This window comes from Periplaneta americana, chromosome 13 (assembly GCF_040183065.1).
Source record: "Periplaneta americana isolate PAMFEO1 chromosome 13, P.americana_PAMFEO1_priV1, whole genome shotgun sequence".
Classification (NCBI taxonomy): domain Eukaryota; kingdom Metazoa; phylum Arthropoda; class Insecta; order Blattodea; family Blattidae; genus Periplaneta; species Periplaneta americana.
This window is the reverse complement of record NC_091129.1, coordinates 102,613,203-102,633,177: the sequence shown is the minus strand read 5'-3', so window position 1 is coordinate 102,633,177 and position 19,975 is coordinate 102,613,203. Positions and strand designations below refer to the sequence as shown.

The following is a 19,975-nucleotide window of genomic DNA, read 5'->3' as shown; positions in this document are numbered from 1 at the left end:
TGTTCATAGTTTGAATACCACATCCCATAGATAGACACCATCTTGATGATAACATTCTTGGGTTCTCGTAATCATTCTCTCCACAGTGTGGTGCAGCAAATCGGCCAGAATGGTCTTTATCTCCTTCTGGATGTTTTCTTTGAGTTCAACAATCATATTGGGTCTCGTGATGTATACTTTTTTCCTTTAGGTATCCCCACAGGAAGTAGTCAGTGGGGTTAGGTCCTGGGATCTGGATGGCCAATGGATATAGCCAAATCTGGAAATGAGGCGTCCAGGGAATTGTCAGCAACATGTTACTCACCTTTTTCGTACCCGAAATAAGAGCTCGGTCTTATTAGAGACATATGGGTGTAACAGGATGGTGCCATTAGTCATACAAGATTAGTGTCAATGACAACCCTTCGACGACAATTCCCTGGATCTATTTCCTGTGGGGTTACTTGAAGGAAAAGGTATACACAATGAGACCCAATACGATTGTTGAACTAAAAGAAAACATTTGGAACATGATAGAAGCCATTCCGGCTGATATGCTGCACCACATTATGAAGAGCATGACTAAAAGAGCCCAAGAATGATCTTGTCACGGTGGTGCCCATCTATGGGATGTGGTATTCAAACGATGAACATAATTTTTGTTATGAGTTACACATAATGCTTAATAAATGTGATACTTCCATGCTTAGGAATTTGCATTTGAAATGTCCCATCAATATGGTCCACCCTGCATAAATATATATATATATATATATATGAAGGGTACACGGGAATAACGATCAAGGTCCATTTTAGAAAGTTTCGAGAAAAACGAATTTTAAAGTTTAAGCACTTAATACTTTGTTATGTGTGTATTTAATAGAAATTGACGTAGTGGAGTATCAAGAATGATTATTTCTTATTACTAGCTAGACCACATGATAGTACTTCCTTTCCATTATAAGATGGCATTATTAACTCAATTTCGATTTCTGATGGACCTTGATCATTTTTCCCGTGTACCCTTAATATATTTTTAATAATTTCCTGCAAATGTTTTCAAAATGTTAAATGTAAGAAGTCTTTTACATATACGTTAGGGGTTACACTTGTTACATACAGTAATTTATATAAAAAAAAAAAATGTTCGATTTATTTAGCAGAACTCGTCTGTTGGTAAAAGCCTCTTAATATTACACATACTGATTCATAAAATGCATTTTATTTTAAGAAATTAAAAATTCAAGACAGTATTCTCGCATATATAGTAGAATTAAACATGAGGAAATAGCAGTACAATATTTATAAGTTTAATTAATTTTATTATCCAGTTCGACCGAGAATCTGCAGATTTATATGGCAGTCCAAAAGAGCTGGAAATATGTCTGGTTCTGTCTGCTATGATGACATACAGCAGTTCAAAAATGATGTTATTTTGATTGACGTTAGAGACAGATATGAAATTCAAGAGTCTGGTTTAATACCAGGGAGTATAAATATACCACGTATGTATATGGTAGTTAAATTCCATTTCATATAGTTTTCTAATTATTTTATTTAAATCTTTTATATCTTAGGAATAATTTGCAAATTTAAGAATGACCACATCTTATAATTCACCCACGATTTAGTAGCCAAGTAAATTAAACTCTCTCTCCCTTTTTTTCAGTCATCATAAGAATGTTTTATATCTGTATTTTCAGTTCTGGAGTTAAATTACGCATTTCGACATCTTGATGATAAATGCTTCAGGAAAATGTACGGCATTAACAAACCAAACAAGAATGCACATCTTGTGTTTTGCTGTTTATATGGAGGAAGAGCTAAAGAAGCTATGATGAGAGCTAAACAGATTGGATTTAAAAAGTTAATACACATACGTTTGGCATTAATCAAGTTTAATCTTTTAATATTAGATGAGAGAGGGGGAAATTTAGGTATACAGGATGATTGAAAAAGGTGTTATCAAAGGAGTATGCACAAGGTTCCAAGTAGATCTTTAAACAGGAACTCTTAATCAGCAGATTCAAACTGTGGTAACATGACCCTCTCCAGGCCCTGTCACATTGAAAGTGTTCTGTGGACGTGATGATGATAGCAAAGCAGTGAAAAAAAATTATAAATTTATTCCCTGGCTTGTCCTCGTTTTTATTATTATTTATAAGAGTATCAAATTAGATAACAGCAACCAACCTCCAGCATCAATGTAGTTTCCTTACATAAAACATTTAACAAGCAATAATCCTCTTATTGCCATGGCCTGCAAGGTCTCCTGATTTCAACATAACTGAAAATGCATGGGATCAATTGGAGAAAGCTATGAGCAAGAGGAAGATTGCGTCATTAAAACAATCATACTACCCTTGCTGTAGAATTTTGAAAATAGTAATATGTACTTATTCTATTACTCTAACAGTTTGCTAATGTTATAAAATTATATTTCATTTCAGAGTTTCATTTTATCCAGGAGGTTACAAAGACTGGAAAGTGCGATCTGGAGAGTAATTCCACATTACTTTTGTAATTGTTACAACATTTAATATGATCATTTCGGATAACAATCTACTGTATCTTTCAAGTGTTTAATATTCTGTTTTTGTAAATATTTGCATACAATAAATTTCTGTTACAGCATATCAAATATACATTTTACTATACTGTAAAACAGTCTGTACCTATAAAGATTCTCATTACTCTTTTTTATTCACTGCAAAAAGCATTTTTAAATTGTTGTGCATTATGTATAGACAATGTGTCAGCAACGTAAAAATTTGTTTAAATGCAGTGGACAAAATGGAAATAAAATCACTAAAATGCGAAATCATTTTAGATCACAATCAGATGAAATTATTTTTATAACTTTTTATAATCTCCAGAATTATTTTATATAAACCGTTTCGTGAAATTGAAAGAAAATTTTCTTCACGGCAATGAAATTTAATTTATTGTATATATACTTAACGAAATTCAAAGGGAGAAATTACTCCCATATTCTAAAGTAACAGGAAGAATAGAGAATATTATTACATCGGTAGTGAAGTTTTGCTTCTAGTTTTTTCTCAGAAACTTTAATTGCTGTAACGATGCATGACAAAAAAAATATCCCCCTTTTGCATAACTCTTGAGAAACTCCGAACAAATGTCTTTCCAGTCCTGGTTTTGCTTGTCTGTCAGTATTTTCGGTACCCACAGGGAGCAAACCTTTTTGCAACCAAGTTCCTTAATGGTGGCTATCAAAGCTGGTTTTCCAATCTTACTGCATCACACAGTTAATGTATTGCGATACGGCAGTCTTTTTGATGAGTGTGTCAATTCGATCCTTGTTGCATTCTATCACTGCTGTTGCTAGCCAGCCACTTTGAGGCTTGTCAACTATGTTCATTTCTCAGTTCTTGAAATGTCTTACCCAGCATCTAACTGTATTGATATCTACAGTGTTGAAATGATACATATTCTTAGATGAGTAAGGATCAAAATTGGACTAATTTTCTCCACAGTGAGGAATTCGATCATCTTTGTGTTACACGGATATCGGAAACATTCACTATTCTGAACAGCTATTGTTTCGCTTTCATCATTTCATGTGACGTATCACATTGTCGTTTGGTACGGTGAAACTAGAAACATCTTGTGGTCACTAAATGAAATTCGTAACATTATGGGTAGGTAGAAAAGAGAAGATATAACTTTCGTACCAACTCACGTAAATAAATTCAACCAAGTTTTAATCTACTTTCAAATTCGTCTCTGTCTGATTCTGTCTTTCTCGCTTGTAGCTTCTTTACACTTTGAGTTTAGTCTTGGCTTCGTTTATGATTGATATCAACTGCTAACGATCCAATGACTTTTTCACTTTTTCCTCCATATTTTCATGTCTAGCTCCCTGAAATCGTCCTTCACATCATTAACACATTCCATGTAGCCAAAAACTTATTCTGCTTATTTTGTTCGCCCTATCGTCTCCAGAAACCAATCCCAGTATGCAGGACCAGACCTCTGTATTCATGTCCCCCATTTTACTACCAAGCCTGGGTATCCATAATGATCGTTTCTTACGACCATACGAGTTATGATAGAACTATTCTACTACTCGATCTCCATGTGAGGAATTCCTATTGGTTTAGAAGCACTAACACAGGCCTGCAAAATTAAGGGTCATAAAAACTTTTCTAACCTTATGGTTTCTTGTGGTGCTGTATCCAATTCTGAGTTCAGATTTTCTCTATCACATACCTTTTGTCCGCAACATGCTTGACACTTTTAGCAATGTGATTGTAGCATTATTGAATTTAATATGAAAAAGTGATGAAGTGAAATATGTCCTGTGGCAAATATTAAAGGTATATTTTACAAAAACTATTAGATTATCATAATTAATAACTCATATTTCGTCAAATGCTTTACTGCCTTTCTCTCTTCATGGAGTAGTTGCATTCGTTGCTTTTCCTCTTAAGTGAGGTTCAAGAGATATTCTTTGTAGCCAGAGCTGTCCCATTCACAGAGGACATAGGGAAACTTAGTATATCCCTCCACAAATCATCCAGTTATAATCTTTATATTTTATCTTTGTAAGAACAAGTACAAGATTCTCATAAGTTTCTTTAAGGTGTACTGAATGACCGACAGGTAACGAAGCATACTTGTTGCCATTCTGCGAAAACACTCTTCACTGCCTTCAGACTCTTTTGGAGGAACTGATAAAAGTTTCCCTTCATCCACTTCGTACTGAACACTAAACTTTTGTATCACTGCAGTATACTAAGGCACCCTCTTATGAAGAGTAAGGCGTAAAATCCTCTTCTGTACTCCTGTACTAATGAAGAAATGTTACTGCTGCCAGCAAATTTATTTATTTTAATCTGGAGCATAAAAGCTCGGCTTTTTCCTTGGGTAATCCTAAATCTCTTATTAAATCATTGAGTTCAAATTGATAAACTCTTCAGGACTTTCACTCTCTATATCACACAGCTTCTAGATTATGTTTCTGATCTTCATCAATTGGTTAGTACAAAATTTTACATTAGAGCACTGAGTTATGGATGCAGCAAAATCACTAGTATGTTAATGATATGGAAAATAAAATATAGTTTTGTGTAAAAATGGTGCATGATGTGCCATTTTTTATATAATTTCTGGCTTCACTACATAAAGGAGAGCTAAGTTTTTTCATCGCAGGCCTGTATAATTAATGTCACATAATAACTTCTAGATATTGTCCTGCTTACCATTTGAAAAACTGAAGCCAAAGTATTGTATGGTATGGAGACGTATGATGATGACAGGAACTTTCTGAATTGTTTCAGTTGACTCATTCCGACCAATTAAAATCAGAAGTATGGCCAGCACTCCAGCAAGTGGACCTGCAGTAAAGGACTTGGCCTATGATGACGTTGTTGAATTGAAAAGAAAAAATGAAATAATTCTTATTGATGTTCGAGAACCATCTGAAATTAAAGAAACCGGGAAACTGCCTGGAAGTGTACATATACCACGTAAGTACAGCTCTAGTAAGTAATGTTATTAAATTACATACCATGACATGATGAATGTACATTGTACATATAGTTTGCATAAAGAAATTAAGCTTATACATGTGTAACTTCACTTAAATTAATAAATATATCGCGAAATTTAGCTTGGATATCTTGCCATGTTTCATATACTGAATGCAAGTCACTGTAGGTTCTTAACTTCACTGTTCACTATGTGAATCTGTGAATTTCCACAAAAAAAAAAATCTTTATTTTGTAGAGCCGGTCACTGAAAAATGAACACACAAATTTTATTTCTGGGAGAGCAATGGTGAAAGTAATTTAAAATTATTCTAGGAGAAGAGAGAAAGACATTAGCCTTCTTACATAGCTGAAAGTGCATCCTGAAACATTATTTAGGTGCACAAAAGACAGGAAGATAGAGCTCTCATATTATGTTCTTGACCTCAGCACTAGAAGGAAGTGATATGGTCAACATTACTCTGTGACTGAACAGGAAAGATCCAGTATTTAATTTTATAGCAGACTGAGTGGATCCTGGAACCATTCTGAAAATTATGACGAAATAAAAATTCCTGCCTACACCTGGGCTTGAACCTGAGCTCTTCTGGTGTGCAGTCTGTCACTTTACTGAGAGAGCTACCTCGACTACTCTCCTGACCTCTGATAAACAGTTGTGCAGAATGTGATAAATACTGTACAATAAAGGTTATTCTCTTTCTCTTCCAAGTGAACAGTTGCTGAGAGACCAAAAGGGCTTCTGGTTGAGAAAACCCGACTATTAGAACACTTTATGTGTGCAGTGGCTGGAGAGCATTTAGTCTGTTTCTAATCAATCATGAAATGTTACTAAACTGAACTTCAGATCAAGAGTATGGGTTTGTGTAATTCATGATCAGAGGTCACTAAACTGGATTGTGTGTGTTAATCTGCTGAAGTGTTTACTCCTTTTGCAATAATGATAAACTTTAAGTGCATATTACATTAATAAATATGGCATTTGAAGATAAAAGTGAGAGATACAAAATGAATATTAATACATGGAAAGTGAAAGCACTTCTTTTTGGCGCTAGGGGAACTTCATTTAAGTTAACCAAAACCATTCACCTTTCTCTTAAATTTTCTAATGAGGACATTAACAAAATTTGTCTAATTGAGAGATTCATTATCCATTTTACACAATCACTTGTATAATACTATGTATTTTTTTTTACTTCATTTCATTACTCTTCAATGTATTTTCATCTCATGTTTCTCCGAAATCAAATTGTACTTTATTTTTAAATTCATCATTGTTCCGTATTCTCTCCACAATCATATTGTATTTTTAATTTAACCTCTGCTTTGTATTCTGGATCCTAGTGGTCAGCCGTAGATTTCGGCCAATGTCCCAAATCGTGGAATTTGTGTGTTAGAGATGATAGTTATGCTTCAGCAATCTAATCCGTTGTGATTTTTGTGGGGAAACCTAAAAGACATTATTTATAAAAGCAGTGCTCACATGTTGGAGAAACTAAAAGCCTATTTTTGGAGGGACATAGCAATTCCTTCATCATAGGATATCAGTACAAACAATTATCTTATTGAGGAAAATCGTCACAAAATAGATTATAACAGAAATTATGAAATTACTTCCTTTCTATGTACCATTTGTTAAGTCACACAAAAAAATACTTTTCCAAATACCAAGATCAAGGACAGTCAATCACAAGAACTCACTTCTAATTAGAATGCTGTCGCTTTTTACACATTAAATTATTTAAATAATATTGATTTATTTCCTCAAACAGATGATGCATTTAAAAAATAAATTTATTCAAACATGACTAATTAAGTAGCTACTTTTCTTTGGCATTACAGTCTGATTTCTTATTGTACAAATGATAAATTCTGCTGAATGCATTGTGTTTTATTTATGTAAATTATTATTTCTTTTTGTAATGAAGTTAGGCCCATTTATATGGCTCCATAAGAATACTGCAGATATGGTGTTAAATCAAACAGAAGACAGAATCAAATCACCTAGACAGAAACCATGCTCTTTCTCCAGCTTATAAATTTTTTACAGCATTAAGGTATTATGATCAGGAAATTTTCAAATAAATGTTTGGGGCCATTACGGCATACATCAGAATACTGTAAGTGATATATGAAGTTTCTCAGACAATAGCAGGATTATCATAAAGGTATATTAAAATGTCATCTACAAGAGAAGAGATGAACACTGTGAAGCATAGTTTTTATCAAAACGCAAGATTTCCTCTGTGTATTGAAGCAGTTGATTGTATAACGTCCTTCTTTTCCTTTACTAATTCTAAAATTAATAAAATTAATTTGCATTCCTTTTTTCTGAAACTTTTTATTATATTTTATTTCAAACTAGTTATCATACTATGCCTATGAGGTAAGAAATCAAACTGCCTGATTTCAGCCTTTTGTTTTTCTTTATTGTTGCACCATCATAATGCGATAATATGAATCTAATTAACATTATTTAATTTGTAAGATATTAAATAAAATATTGATTTTAAATACAAAATAAGATAATATAAATGATTTATTAAGAACAATTAAAATAAACTTTCGTTAATGAACAATTAATCTGTAACATAGGATTACCAACTGATTGTTTTAAATTCAGAACTTCAAGGCTTAGGTTTAAACAATAGTTTAAAGTAATCTGCCTTCAAGAGTGTGTTGAAAATATGGAGTATGGTTTAAGCCATGGATTAAGTTGCAAGAAGTTTAAATTAAACACAGTTTAAACTACTATTGAGAATATGGCCCGTGTTCAGAATGGAAAAAAAATTCCATGGTTATACAATAAATCATTCTGAATTCACTGGTATAAAAGACAACTAATTATCAGTAGTTTCTTATTCAAATGGAATGAAAAGCCCTGACTGATGAACTGTTTTCCCATTTTGCCAAATGTACCTCACTCATATAACTTGCTACAATCTTCACTCATATAACTTGTATTTTTTTAAATTATCAAATAACATATTTTTAAATTCTAAAGCAAAATTTAGTTAAATATTTCACTCTTAGTGAAACAGAAAAACATTAAATTTTGATTAACAATTTTTGTCATTTTTTTCAATGAATATATTTTTTCCCCCCTCATATTGTGTGTATGGTATTCATAAACCCGTACATCTAGTCTACTTTGTAGAACCGAAAACTCTGTAAGAATTTCATGTAAATAGATTCAGTAATTCATGAGAAAAATGCACTTAAGTTTGAAAAATATCAACTTATGGAAAATTGCATTAAAAAAAAAGGATGTATGAATTACATGTGCTGCCAAATTTGAAGAGACATTTAAAGAGCTTATCTGCAGAGATACCCCCTCCCCCCGACAATATATAGTGTATATTGCTATAAAGAGTAAGTTTTGTATTTTTTTCTGAAATACAAAATAAAAAATCGGATTTTTGACCCTTAATCATTACCCAGTTCCCTTAAGAATATTCTGCTTGTTGAGGCTATTACAAATACCTAATGTACATAACTGGTTCTGTTTACAGTTGGTGATGTTAAAAACGCTTTGGAGTCATTATCACCAGAGGAGTTCCTAAAGATGTATGGTATTGAGAAACCGAAGCTTGATGCAAATTTAGTATTTTCTTGTCGGTCTGGGAAGAGAAGCAGAAGTGCGATGGAAACTGCTATGTCCATTGGCTTCCTGAAGTAAGTCAAGTTCTGTTCTTTCCATTTTTATACAATATCTTGATGACATTTCATATATTATGATGATGATGATGATGATGATGATGATGATGATACAATGACGATTTAATCAAATCAAAGCCAAGCAATTTCTTTCGTCACTTTTCATAATAGAACAGTCTTACAAATGAAATAAATGGTATACAATTCGAACTGAACTGAGAAAAGAAATTTATTATTATTATTATTATTATTATTATTATTATTATTATTACATAAAGAATTATTTATAATTTTTGTTGCAAATTCGGTCTCAAACCTTGAAGACTACACAGTTAGTCCCTTTTCCGTAAAGGGATTGGCAGTTACTATTTGCATATCCCTCTGGTTATGGGTGGGCTAATTTCCACAGAAGCAATTAGATTAACTATGATCTCAATAACAGTAATGCAGGAATATGCTTAGTATTCCATTGTAAACCACTGACAGCTTTAACACTTATATCACTTTTGAAGGCCGATTTTTGTAAAATATTAAATTATACAATTTAAATCTGTGGTTCTAAGGCAAAAGCTGATATGTCAATTTTTTACGAAAATGAGATGCTGTGATATGTTGTGCAACCTGATCACTGATGGTATCTTTATTGTGGCAAAAGATGACATACATATCTCTGTAACTTTTCTCTCTAATCGTTGTTATAAAACACGATTACTACGACTTTATACAGTTGTTCAAACTTTAAATGCTTGCTCCTGAAAAACTGTAAGAAATGACATATCACATTTTACCTTGGAGGCACAGAAATTAAGTGAAATACCTTATTTTTTACATTGTAATATAAAAAAACGCTGTATCTTACGTGTACAATTCAGAAAACGAAAGTTTATCTTGTCATTTGGATGTAGAGTTAGAGCTTTTACTGTAACACAAAGATCTTTTTCATTCATTATCATTTTCTAAGTCAGTAAGGGGCAGGATTAATTTCTAATTCAAAACATATCTCCATTTTCAATGTCTGATTTACGTGTATTCGTAATCAATCAATCAATCAATCAATCAAAATGTATCCAGCTGTTTGCTGACAACATAAGGTCCACTGTAGTCTTTTCAGTTCTTGTTTTTCATGAGAAATGAGGGGTATTTTCATCAGTGCTCATTATAGATGCCTGCTGTTAGTAGCTAGAATTGGGGTGTAATCAATATATACTGCAGAGCTGTCTCTTCTGCAACTGGTACTGATGATTTTAATTTACTTTTTTTTGTGGTTTACGAATGGACAATAAAGAAGAATGTGGTTATGAACTAATCAATGAAAACAGATGTCCACTTTCAGTTTTTAGGTCTCAATTATGGTTATATTTAATCTGAATATCATCTTTCATTTTCAGCTCCCGTCATTACGATGGAGGTTTTCTTGACTGGCAAAAGCATCATCCTGCATAGTTATTTCACCGAAATTTGCAGCAAAAAATACAGCTATGGACAGTAGACATAAATTTAGAAATTAATTAACATTAATTAGACAGAAAAATTACAATTTTATATTTTAATGCTTAAAATTGTTAACTGACAACCATCAACTTTTTTTCTCCCCTCTCTCTGGATCCTATTGTAGCTTGAAGGTTTATATCAAACTTCATGAGGAAATGGTAGAGATATTATGCGACTTATTTCTTGACTGGTTAAGGAATGTAATTATTTTTTATTTATCGTAGTATGACAATGAATTTTTTTTACGGACTTAAAGTAAGATTATTAACTGAGATGTAATGACATTTGTTTGTAAGCCCAAACTATTTGTGATATATTTATTCTCTACTGCAGAGGTTAAAATTATGAATTCGAAATTGTGATGTCCTGTGTTATTTTATATGTGGTATAACGATAAATATTAGTGTTTTCCCCATAAAACATTTTTTGCCTAGTGGGCACACAGTTACTGTATACTAATTCACACCCCATCCACCTGATTTATATAATATTTTATGCATATTTTTCACACTTTTCTCCTTTTCTGCATACATATTTTTTAATTTCTATTAAGATCTTTAAAATTATCATACTACTGACTTACAAATCACTTGCCTTTCAAATAAATTTTCTTTATTAAACCAGAATACAATGCTTTTAAAATAATATAAAAATTACTATTATTATTATTATTATTATTATTATTAAAACTTCCTACAATCTGTAGGTTGCCTAATATGACAAAGTGTACCCTACATAAACTGATTTGATAAAAGCAAAAGAAAGGATTGTCAAACAGTGTGGTTGCATGAGGGGAAAAACTGCTACATTAATATGTTTTATAGTTTACATACTGTATAAATGATTTCGTATGATCTGTAGGGATCCTTTAATAGCCAAAATTGATAAATTAACAAGTGGGATTCAGTTACAAAATAAAATTAATTGGTCAGTCTGCACGGCTAAAATGGTCTGGGGAAAATACTGAATATACAGCACCGTAATTAAAAAGGATACTGAACATTGCAGAGATAATTGAATGCGTCTATTTTATACTACCTCATTCTGGTAGAGCCTTTTTATTTGTAAAATTTACTCTACTTAATATTCTAATTTTAATTTAACTGCTATGAATTTAAGCCCATTATGAAATGTTACAATTAAACATTTATATTTGATATGTTACTTCATACTATTTCAAAAATATAAATGTCACAAATTTAATTTTTATAAGTCTTCTGCTTGTGGAAATATATATTTATCGAAATATCGAATATTGCAGAGATAACATCACAAATTTGATCTATTTTTTTATATGTTATTCTCTTAATGACTATCATTGGATAGTTTATCTTTTAAATTTGTGAGCATTCACCATTACACCTGAATGATATTGTATTGAAGTATAGTATTATATCTGTAATGATATGTGAAGGTATATGTAGTAGTAAATTGTCATTTATTTTGTGATCAGTCTATGTAATGAAGCGTCCTTCTTGTTTCAATTTTTTATTTTACTAATGTTTGTAATATATATTGAACATGCTTTGAATAAAAAGATTAATAAATCACGCAGTTTCTGATTCTTAATATAAAAGAAATTTAAGGAACAACACAAGGTGGAAGGTATTCAATGACAGTAATTTTTGGGACAAATCCTTAGCATAGCACAAATGAAGCAGTTCTCTATCATTTTGTTTCTTTGCACTTAGATTTCCCAGAAATAATTATTTTACATGATATTTTTGATCCCATTATTTTTAAAACACACTGAGAAAAAAATATTTTATAAATGTTTTTACTTTAGAGTTCTGAGTGCCAATAAATATTTTATGCTCGACCATGCCGAAATGTAGTAATTATAAACCTGGTAGCAGCCCTTTAATGGACCTCATTAAAGTACACCTATTCATTAAAGTTCAGGTGTTCCACCAATCAGAAAACATCATTGTAGCAATATGAAAGCGCAAGTATCGATTATGCTCGGATATGCAATCGAAAGACAACTAGTGAAACGTCACGGAAGCTGGAAATCCAATACTGTCGCAGAAGGTTATGTTCTGTTACTATAATAATTAGCGTTAATTGTAAATAATATTCAAATAAATTCAATTTGTCATCTCGTTTTTCAATGTCTAAATCAATTTCAAGATTATATCAAGATCAATGTTTATTTTACTCTCTAGATTATATCAAGGTCAGTGACATTTGTGTCTCGGAAAAAATCAATACTTTCGCGTCTGCGCACATCTCACAATTTACGAGATATTGCACAAGGTCAGTTCCGCTCCCCAGTCAGATAAGAATAACATGAATACTTATGAATAATTTCAAGTTAGAAATATAGTCGAGCATAAAAAGTCGTATGAAACTTGCCTATAATGGTAATTAAGACGCTTGTATGAAAATTATGAAACTCGCTTGCGCTTGTTTCATAAACATACTCGCGTCTTAATTATTACCATTATAGGCTCATTGCATAATGTACTATTGCATAATGTTTCTGTCACATTTATGGTTTAAGAGTATTTGAGTAATTCAATTATTAATAGATTACTTTAAGTAATGGATGTTTGGCGATACTATTACTGAATTGTAGATGCAAGCTTCACCCTAAAGCCCGAATTCTGCAGAACATAGGTCTTGGAGCATTTTGTAGAGTGCAAAATGCAGCAGACAGCGTTTGTTTACATAATTTCCCTTCACTTCTGTGGAGAAGGGGTGCAAGTGCTAGAATTTACTGCTACGTAATTTTTTCTACAAAGTCGATTTCTCACTAAATAAAAATAAATAACCAAAATGGCAAAGAAAAATTCTGTTCCTTTCACCTTATTGATTTACTCTGTGATGTTATTGTCACTAAACACCTTCCATCCTGTATACATTCATTTATTTATCTCACTGGATTTTGTAAAGTGAAATTTGTAAATTTCATGGCGAATGACTTCCTCAGATCAGTAGAAATGTCTACATTAGAGGTCTGTAGCAATAAAATAAACGAAATATTTTACTGTAAGCAAGAGTGTCTAGAAAAATGACAATTAATTTGATATGGTCATGCAAAAGGGATGATGAATAGAAGGTTGCTCAAAAATATAATAGAACAGACGTCTCTGGCTTACCAAAGAGAGTGATATGTTGGAAAATCACAAACTGGAAGTGTGATAGGATCAGGAAGTGTAGTACTAAGAGAGCTGTATCAAGATCAATGAACATAAATGGCCTAACGCATTCGTATACAATTACGCCAACTGTTAGTCTGGATGGTAAATTGGCTGGGAAGTTATTTATTGTGCTGTGAGAAGTTGGAGGTGCTCTGCCCCCTACGATTCTTTCTCGTGTCAGTGAGCTTGCAAGAGCAGTAGGGAATATTTGCATCACAGCAAGCAAGAGTGGGAAAATGGGCTTAGCAGAACTACAGCTATGGTATGAGCACTGCTTTTGGCCAATAGCTGGTGAAAATAACTTTCTTTTGCATATAAAAATCATACTCCTTTAGAGCAAACTATCCCTCCTGAAAAGTGTGTGGCATTGCAATTCATACCACCTGGAATCACTGAACAAATTCAGCCTTTGATGTTTGTTTTTTCCAAGCCTATAAAACATATTATCACACCATCTGCAGTTACGTCTTAAAGGTTAGCCAGTTTCACGATAAACTCCACAACAGACTGTTTCGCATTTGTTGCATGCCATCACATTCCATCAGTTCTCATCACCACGTTATATCAATATGATTCTATATGCATTCTTTAAGACTGGATACCTAGCTGTATGTCCTGAACAGTTTATAACTCCCAGGAAGTTTGCCTTCGATCTTGATGGCGCGAACCTTTGTGATTGATCACTGTGGCGTGTCATTTTTCATTTGGTGTTCATGGTGCAAGTTAATGGTTTGTTTTGAACATTTCTTGAATGTCGACGATGTCCATTTTGTGAAATATAATACATACATCCCGTAGAGGATTGATCTCTGCACCTCCTGGACACTCATTTTCTCTCGCTCTCCTGATGCACATAGTGAGTCATTAGCAGCCAATATTTTTCCTGTCATAATTTTTAACATAACACTTTCAAATGAGCCTTACTGGAGATTGAACTTGCGACCTCGCACTCAAGGGGTTCCTTGTTAGTCTCTCAATAGGTTATCTAAAATCTGTACTGTAACCTTTTCAATCCATAACGACGTACATATCTGCAATATATAAAACGAAATAGTCGCGAAACTACAATATAAAATAAAACTGTGATAAACTCCAATTTTTTTCAGTGTACAATTTTCGTATACAAGTCTCAGATGATAATGACATGCTGTAATTAGTTTTGGTTTTATCACTCATGTATCACATCTTAGCTGCATAGCCTAAGGAGACAGTCTGATAGCTGCGTTAGTAGTGGCTATGATTGCACACTTTCACTATATACAAATACTATTGTTGTGTAGTGCACATTATTCATAATGAAGCTCGATGCGGATAAATTAGTTGTTTTAATACAGGAAATATAGCCTACATTGTGTAAAATCTTTGAAACAATATCACGAAAATAATGTGGTTTCTAAAAATATGTGAGAAATTGCAAATGAGATGAAAGCACCAGGTGAATAATAATACTGATAATAATAATTTGTAGTAGACCTACTTCTCTGTTCTATACTATCACTCATTATTGATTTAATATACTATTTTTCTTTATTGTGAGTTATTAAGTAGTCATAAACATAGAAAATGACGTTTGTGCACTACATTAATAGTATTTAATTTTAAAGGCCCATTCACAATGAAAATTAAACATAACCATAACATAAACACAGACATTAACATTGCCTTTAGATATTAACATGAAAGTTTGCGAACTCCAAACTTTCATGCTTATGTTTACATGATTTGCAAACAGTACACAATCATGGAGCGCTGAAGTATAAGACAGAAAATGAGGAAATGGCGTTGTTGTTATGTTTCCGTGGTACTAAGTATCTTTGCGGTTATATTTATGTCCCCATCATGAATGATGTGATTTTACCATAACGTTTAAATTTTTAAGTTAACGCTTACATTATGTGTAATTTTCATTGTGAATGGACCTTAAGACACTTTCAATTAGGAAATAATAACCAAATACAACAGAATTTCTCATACAGACAGTCCTCTTTCATTGACGCCATTTTCTAGTCTAGGCCAGTTTTCCAAACCCACACAGCCAGCAAATCAGTTGTCGTGAGCATACCGTGTTAAGCTGTCACAAGGCGTTGTAAAGCAAAACATCACACTGCATTGCGTCACATCTGATTCTGTGTGCACCCGGCCTAAAGGTGTTAATTTAAAATCCAGCGGCGTTCGCTGAATGTTGACTATTGTGGACTCACTTTTTTACTACTCTTTCCACTTTTACTTTTCCAATTTACTACAATAACCTGTACTATTTTCATTTTCTCACGGCACACTGGTTGAAAATGGTTGGTCTAAGGCATCATGCCTTGGACTAGTGTTACCGAATGAGTGTTGGTTCGAGTCTTCATGGGAGAAGAAATTTTATCATGAAATTTCGGCCAGTGTATGGGACTGATGCTTATCAGCACTGTGAAGAAATGGGGGAGCTACAGTGAGTGTAAATCCAGTTTCGAAAGCCAGCTACTGCCTGGGAGGAGAGGGGGATATCATGCTAATCACATGTTATTCCTGTACTGGTTGGATGACACTTCATCTCTCCCGAGGCATGTGGACATGAGACCAGCAGTTGGTTGGTTGGTAGGCCTTCAACTTATTTTGTTGATTTGTATCACTCATGTCTAAAATGCTAATTTGTTACCTATCTCAAACTCCCAAGAATCCAAGATTTACTTTTTAGTTCTGAGAGCTGGTAGCTTATTTTGCTCTTTACTAACAAAACATTAACTTCTTAGAGAACCAAAATCAGATTGTAAGTTATTGTATTACTCAACTAAGCTTGGAATAGGATGAACTGGCAGCGCTGCTATAATGAGTGAGAGAGCTGACAGCCATGTTCCAGAGAATTATGCTCTATCATGTTCTAGTCATGACACAGTCTCCGAAATTTATGAAAATGAGTGCAGGGAGACTAATTACAAGAGCGTCAAGTGTGGGATACCGAATTGCTTGAAGCGTTCTAAGAAGTTATGCAACAAATGTCTAAAGAAATTGTGATTTTTATTTTGCTGTTGTGAATGGTTATTTACAAAGTTCAAACTTATAAACAAGAAAGACATTAATGAACATAATTTATTATTATTATTATTATTATTATTATTATTATTATTATTATTATTATGTGAAATAAATTGAAGTGTCAATGTAAAAGTGAGGTATCTCAAACTGAATTTCACTCTAGCTTCATAATTTTGTAACATGTAATTAGTTTCTGCTTTAAATTTTAATGTATGTTTAAAAATTATTTTATTACTGTATATTAAAACTATCAAACAAATATATATATATATAAGAAGTAAATTCAATAATATAAAGAAGAATAAAAGCAAATGAAAATTACAGGGACCAACGTTACCTACAACGTAATAAAATTTGTGTTACCACTTGAGAGTTAACAAGTTCTAAATCAACTGTCAATATCCTTGGTCCAATGTAGACCCTTTTCATGTGGGTCACAACACATCTACGAGATGTGATTATTAAATTCCGAGACCTGTCCCATAAATGGAAATAGAATTACCTGATTTAAATTTGGCTGCCATCCCCTTCAAAGTAGTCCCCTTGGACAGCTATACACTGATTCCAACATGTCTGCCATTTTTGGAATGCCTCCTGGAAATAGTGTTCTTGAAGCCTGTCAAGCACCTTCTGTGATTCGAGTTTGATCTCCTCCACTGTGCCAAAAGTCTTTAGCTTCAATTTCATCTTCGGAAACAAAAAAAAAGTCGCAGGAGGCCAAATCTTATAAATACAGGGATGAGAAACGACGACCATCTTGTTATGGGTGCAAAACTGGCGTGTTGCGAGAGCTCTGTGAGCTGGCACATTGTCGTCATGGAGCATCCATTTGTTCTCTGTCCAGAGTTGTGGTCGTTCATGTTCAAAATGGACGTGAGGATCATTTGAACGTCTCTAAATGACAAGTTGACGATGTCGGCAACTTCTCTGATGGTGATGCATCGATCATCAAGGTCAATTAGTCGAATTTTTTTTACATTTTCCGCAATGTTGCACGTGTGGGGTCGACCTGGCCTCTCGTCGTCCTCCAGCGATGTTCTGCCTTTTCTGAAACGCGAATGCCACTCAAAACACCTCGCCTGACTTACTGCTTCATTCCCTTAGGCTTGCTTCAACATGGGTTTCGGTTGCCAAGTTCCCAAGGAATTGGATGTTGGCTCTCTGCTCCAGTTTCGTTTCCATTGTCATTTCGTAAATGCGCTGATCCACAAGCTAACAAAACCTTGTGTAACACAGGTCTCAATGAAGATAGTACTTTGACATTTTGTGTCATATCTCTTCAAGGTCATCTAGCGTCACTGCTGTGCGTGCGTGTCAATCACGTGATCCCTTCGCCCACAGCAGACACAGTCTCGGAATTTAATGATTACATCTCGTGTATCTAAAATGGCAACGTGAACTAAGGCTTCAGTGCATTAATCCTGAAAGGAGATGTCTGGATCAACAAGGAGGAGAATGAACAGGTTATATGAAGACCTATCAGCATTATGGATAATATAGAGTTCTGTTCCAAATGGAGAGAGGCATAGGATTATGATTTTGAATATTTAAAATGTTCTAGTGTTATGTTCTCTTATATAAAACGCCACTTACATTAACTGTACAGTATGTATTTTATTTAACAATCTAAAGCTTTGGTAACAATCTTTACATAAATACCAATATAAGTTTTATTTATGATATTACCTTATAAAATACAATGATTGATACTGGTTGAACTAACAGATGTCACAGTAAAATATTATTTTGTATGTCAGAGGTTTCTTTCACTCACCTTCATCCACTATCTTTCTCACTGGCCAATTTGCTACTGACCATCTCCTTAAATTGACTCAAGATCCTATTCTCACGCTTCTGTCGCTCTTCCTTACTGAACATAGCAAGTGCACGCTTTTCATCAGCTGAATAAATCTGGTTTTCCTTTCGGATACGCACAGCTTCCATGCGCCGATGTCTGAAATAAAAATATATATTATACAATGTGTGCTTTTAAATCCAGAGGCTACATGAAATTATTGTAATATTTATGAAACCTATACAAGATACGCAAATTCCTCTGTATATGACACTATTGACAGAGTACAGAGACGCTGCCTCCTATAATGCACCTGTCTTATGTGCCGAAGTTCGAGGCGTTTATCAGGTGTAGCATGCATGCAGTTCATCTCAGTCTGTTCTGAGCTACTGAAGGTATTGCTCATTTGTGCGTAATGTAGTGCAAGCTATTGTTTTTTTCTAATGGTTTGAGAATAATGAAGGGATTACTCATTCGTGTATAGTGTAGCTATTTTTTTTCAGTTATGTTGTAATAGAAAAAAAGTCATATGTGTATGATCTGGCAAGTTAGTATATCGTATTTTAAAGCACGTAAATTTGGGACTATTTTGGCACAGAACTACGTCATTGACAGTCACATAAAAATGCGATCCCATCTCCTGATTTTCCTTGTTTTCTCCTTGTTATCCTTGTATTTCCTTTGTTCTCATTGCATTTCCCTGCTTTTCCATAGCTTTCCTTTGTTCTTCTTGTCTTCCCCTTCTTCTTATCTTTCCTTTGTTTCCCCTTATTTTCCTAGTATTCTCCTTGTTCTCTTTGTATTCCCCTTGCCTATCTTGTATTCCTCGTGTTGTCTTTGTTTTCCCCTTGTTGTCCTTGTATTTCCCGTTTTCCTTGTAGTTCATTTCTTCTCCATGTATTCCCTTTTTTCTCATAGTATTCTTTTTCTCCTTCTAGCTCCCTTGTTTTCTCCTTGTTCTCTTTGTATTCCCCTTGCCTACCTTGTATTCCTCGTGTTGTCTTTGTTTTCCCCTTGTTGTCCTTGTATTTCCCGTTTTCCTTGTAGTTCATTTCTTCTCCATGTATTCCCTTTTTTCTCATAGTATTCTTTTTCTCCTTCTAGCTCCCTTGTTTTCTCCTTGTTCTCTTTGTGTTCCCTTTATTCTCCTTGCATTCCCCTTGTTCTTTTTTGTATTCCCCTTTCTCTCCTAGTATTTACCTTGCATTATCGCAGCCACAATTATTTCTAACTAAAGTTCTGCAGCATAGTAACGCTATGCACCTGTAGATTTTTTTTTCCCCGCTGGAAGAAAATTATGACTATCAGCTTGTCCATAACAAATGACTACAATAGCGATGTCCTAAGCAGGATGCATTGTGAAAGTATAAATTATCCTC

General features: G+C 33.6%; 2 protein-coding genes across 11 annotated transcripts in view; one reads left to right on the top strand and one right to left on the bottom strand.

The window, feature by feature from the left end:
* The window catches only part of LOC138712184 (thiosulfate sulfurtransferase/rhodanese-like domain-containing protein 3), a 32,897-nt gene extending 20,710 nt beyond the window's left edge, over positions 1 to 12,187 (top strand). For 4 of the 5 annotated variants that reach the window (XM_069843686.1, XM_069843684.1, XM_069843685.1 and 1 more), the window contains exons 2-4: positions 5,283 to 5,471; positions 9,002 to 9,164; positions 10,535 to 12,187. In XM_069843686.1, coding sequence (XP_069699787.1) covers positions 5,283 to 5,471; positions 9,002 to 9,164; positions 10,535 to 10,589 — 407 coding nt within the window. In that variant the 3' untranslated portion in view covers positions 10,590 to 12,187. Of the gene's footprint in view, positions 1 to 1,310; positions 1,485 to 5,282; positions 5,472 to 9,001; positions 9,165 to 10,534 lie in introns of all 5 variants that reach the window. The other variant, XM_069843682.1, reaches the window with a different exon arrangement.
* The window catches only part of LOC138712183 (NKAP family protein CG6066-like), a 74,595-nt gene that overhangs the window by 42,073 nt on the left and 12,547 nt on the right, over positions 1 to 19,975 (bottom strand). For all 6 annotated transcript variants that reach the window (XR_011335655.1, XR_011335654.1, XR_011335653.1 and 3 more), the window contains exon 5: positions 18,576 to 18,755. Coding sequence is in view for 2 of the 6 variants with exons in the window: in XM_069843681.1 (XP_069699782.1) it covers positions 18,578 to 18,755 (178 nt within the window). In the remaining 4 variants the exon portion in view is untranslated. The remainder of the gene's footprint in view (positions 1 to 18,575; positions 18,756 to 19,975) is intronic.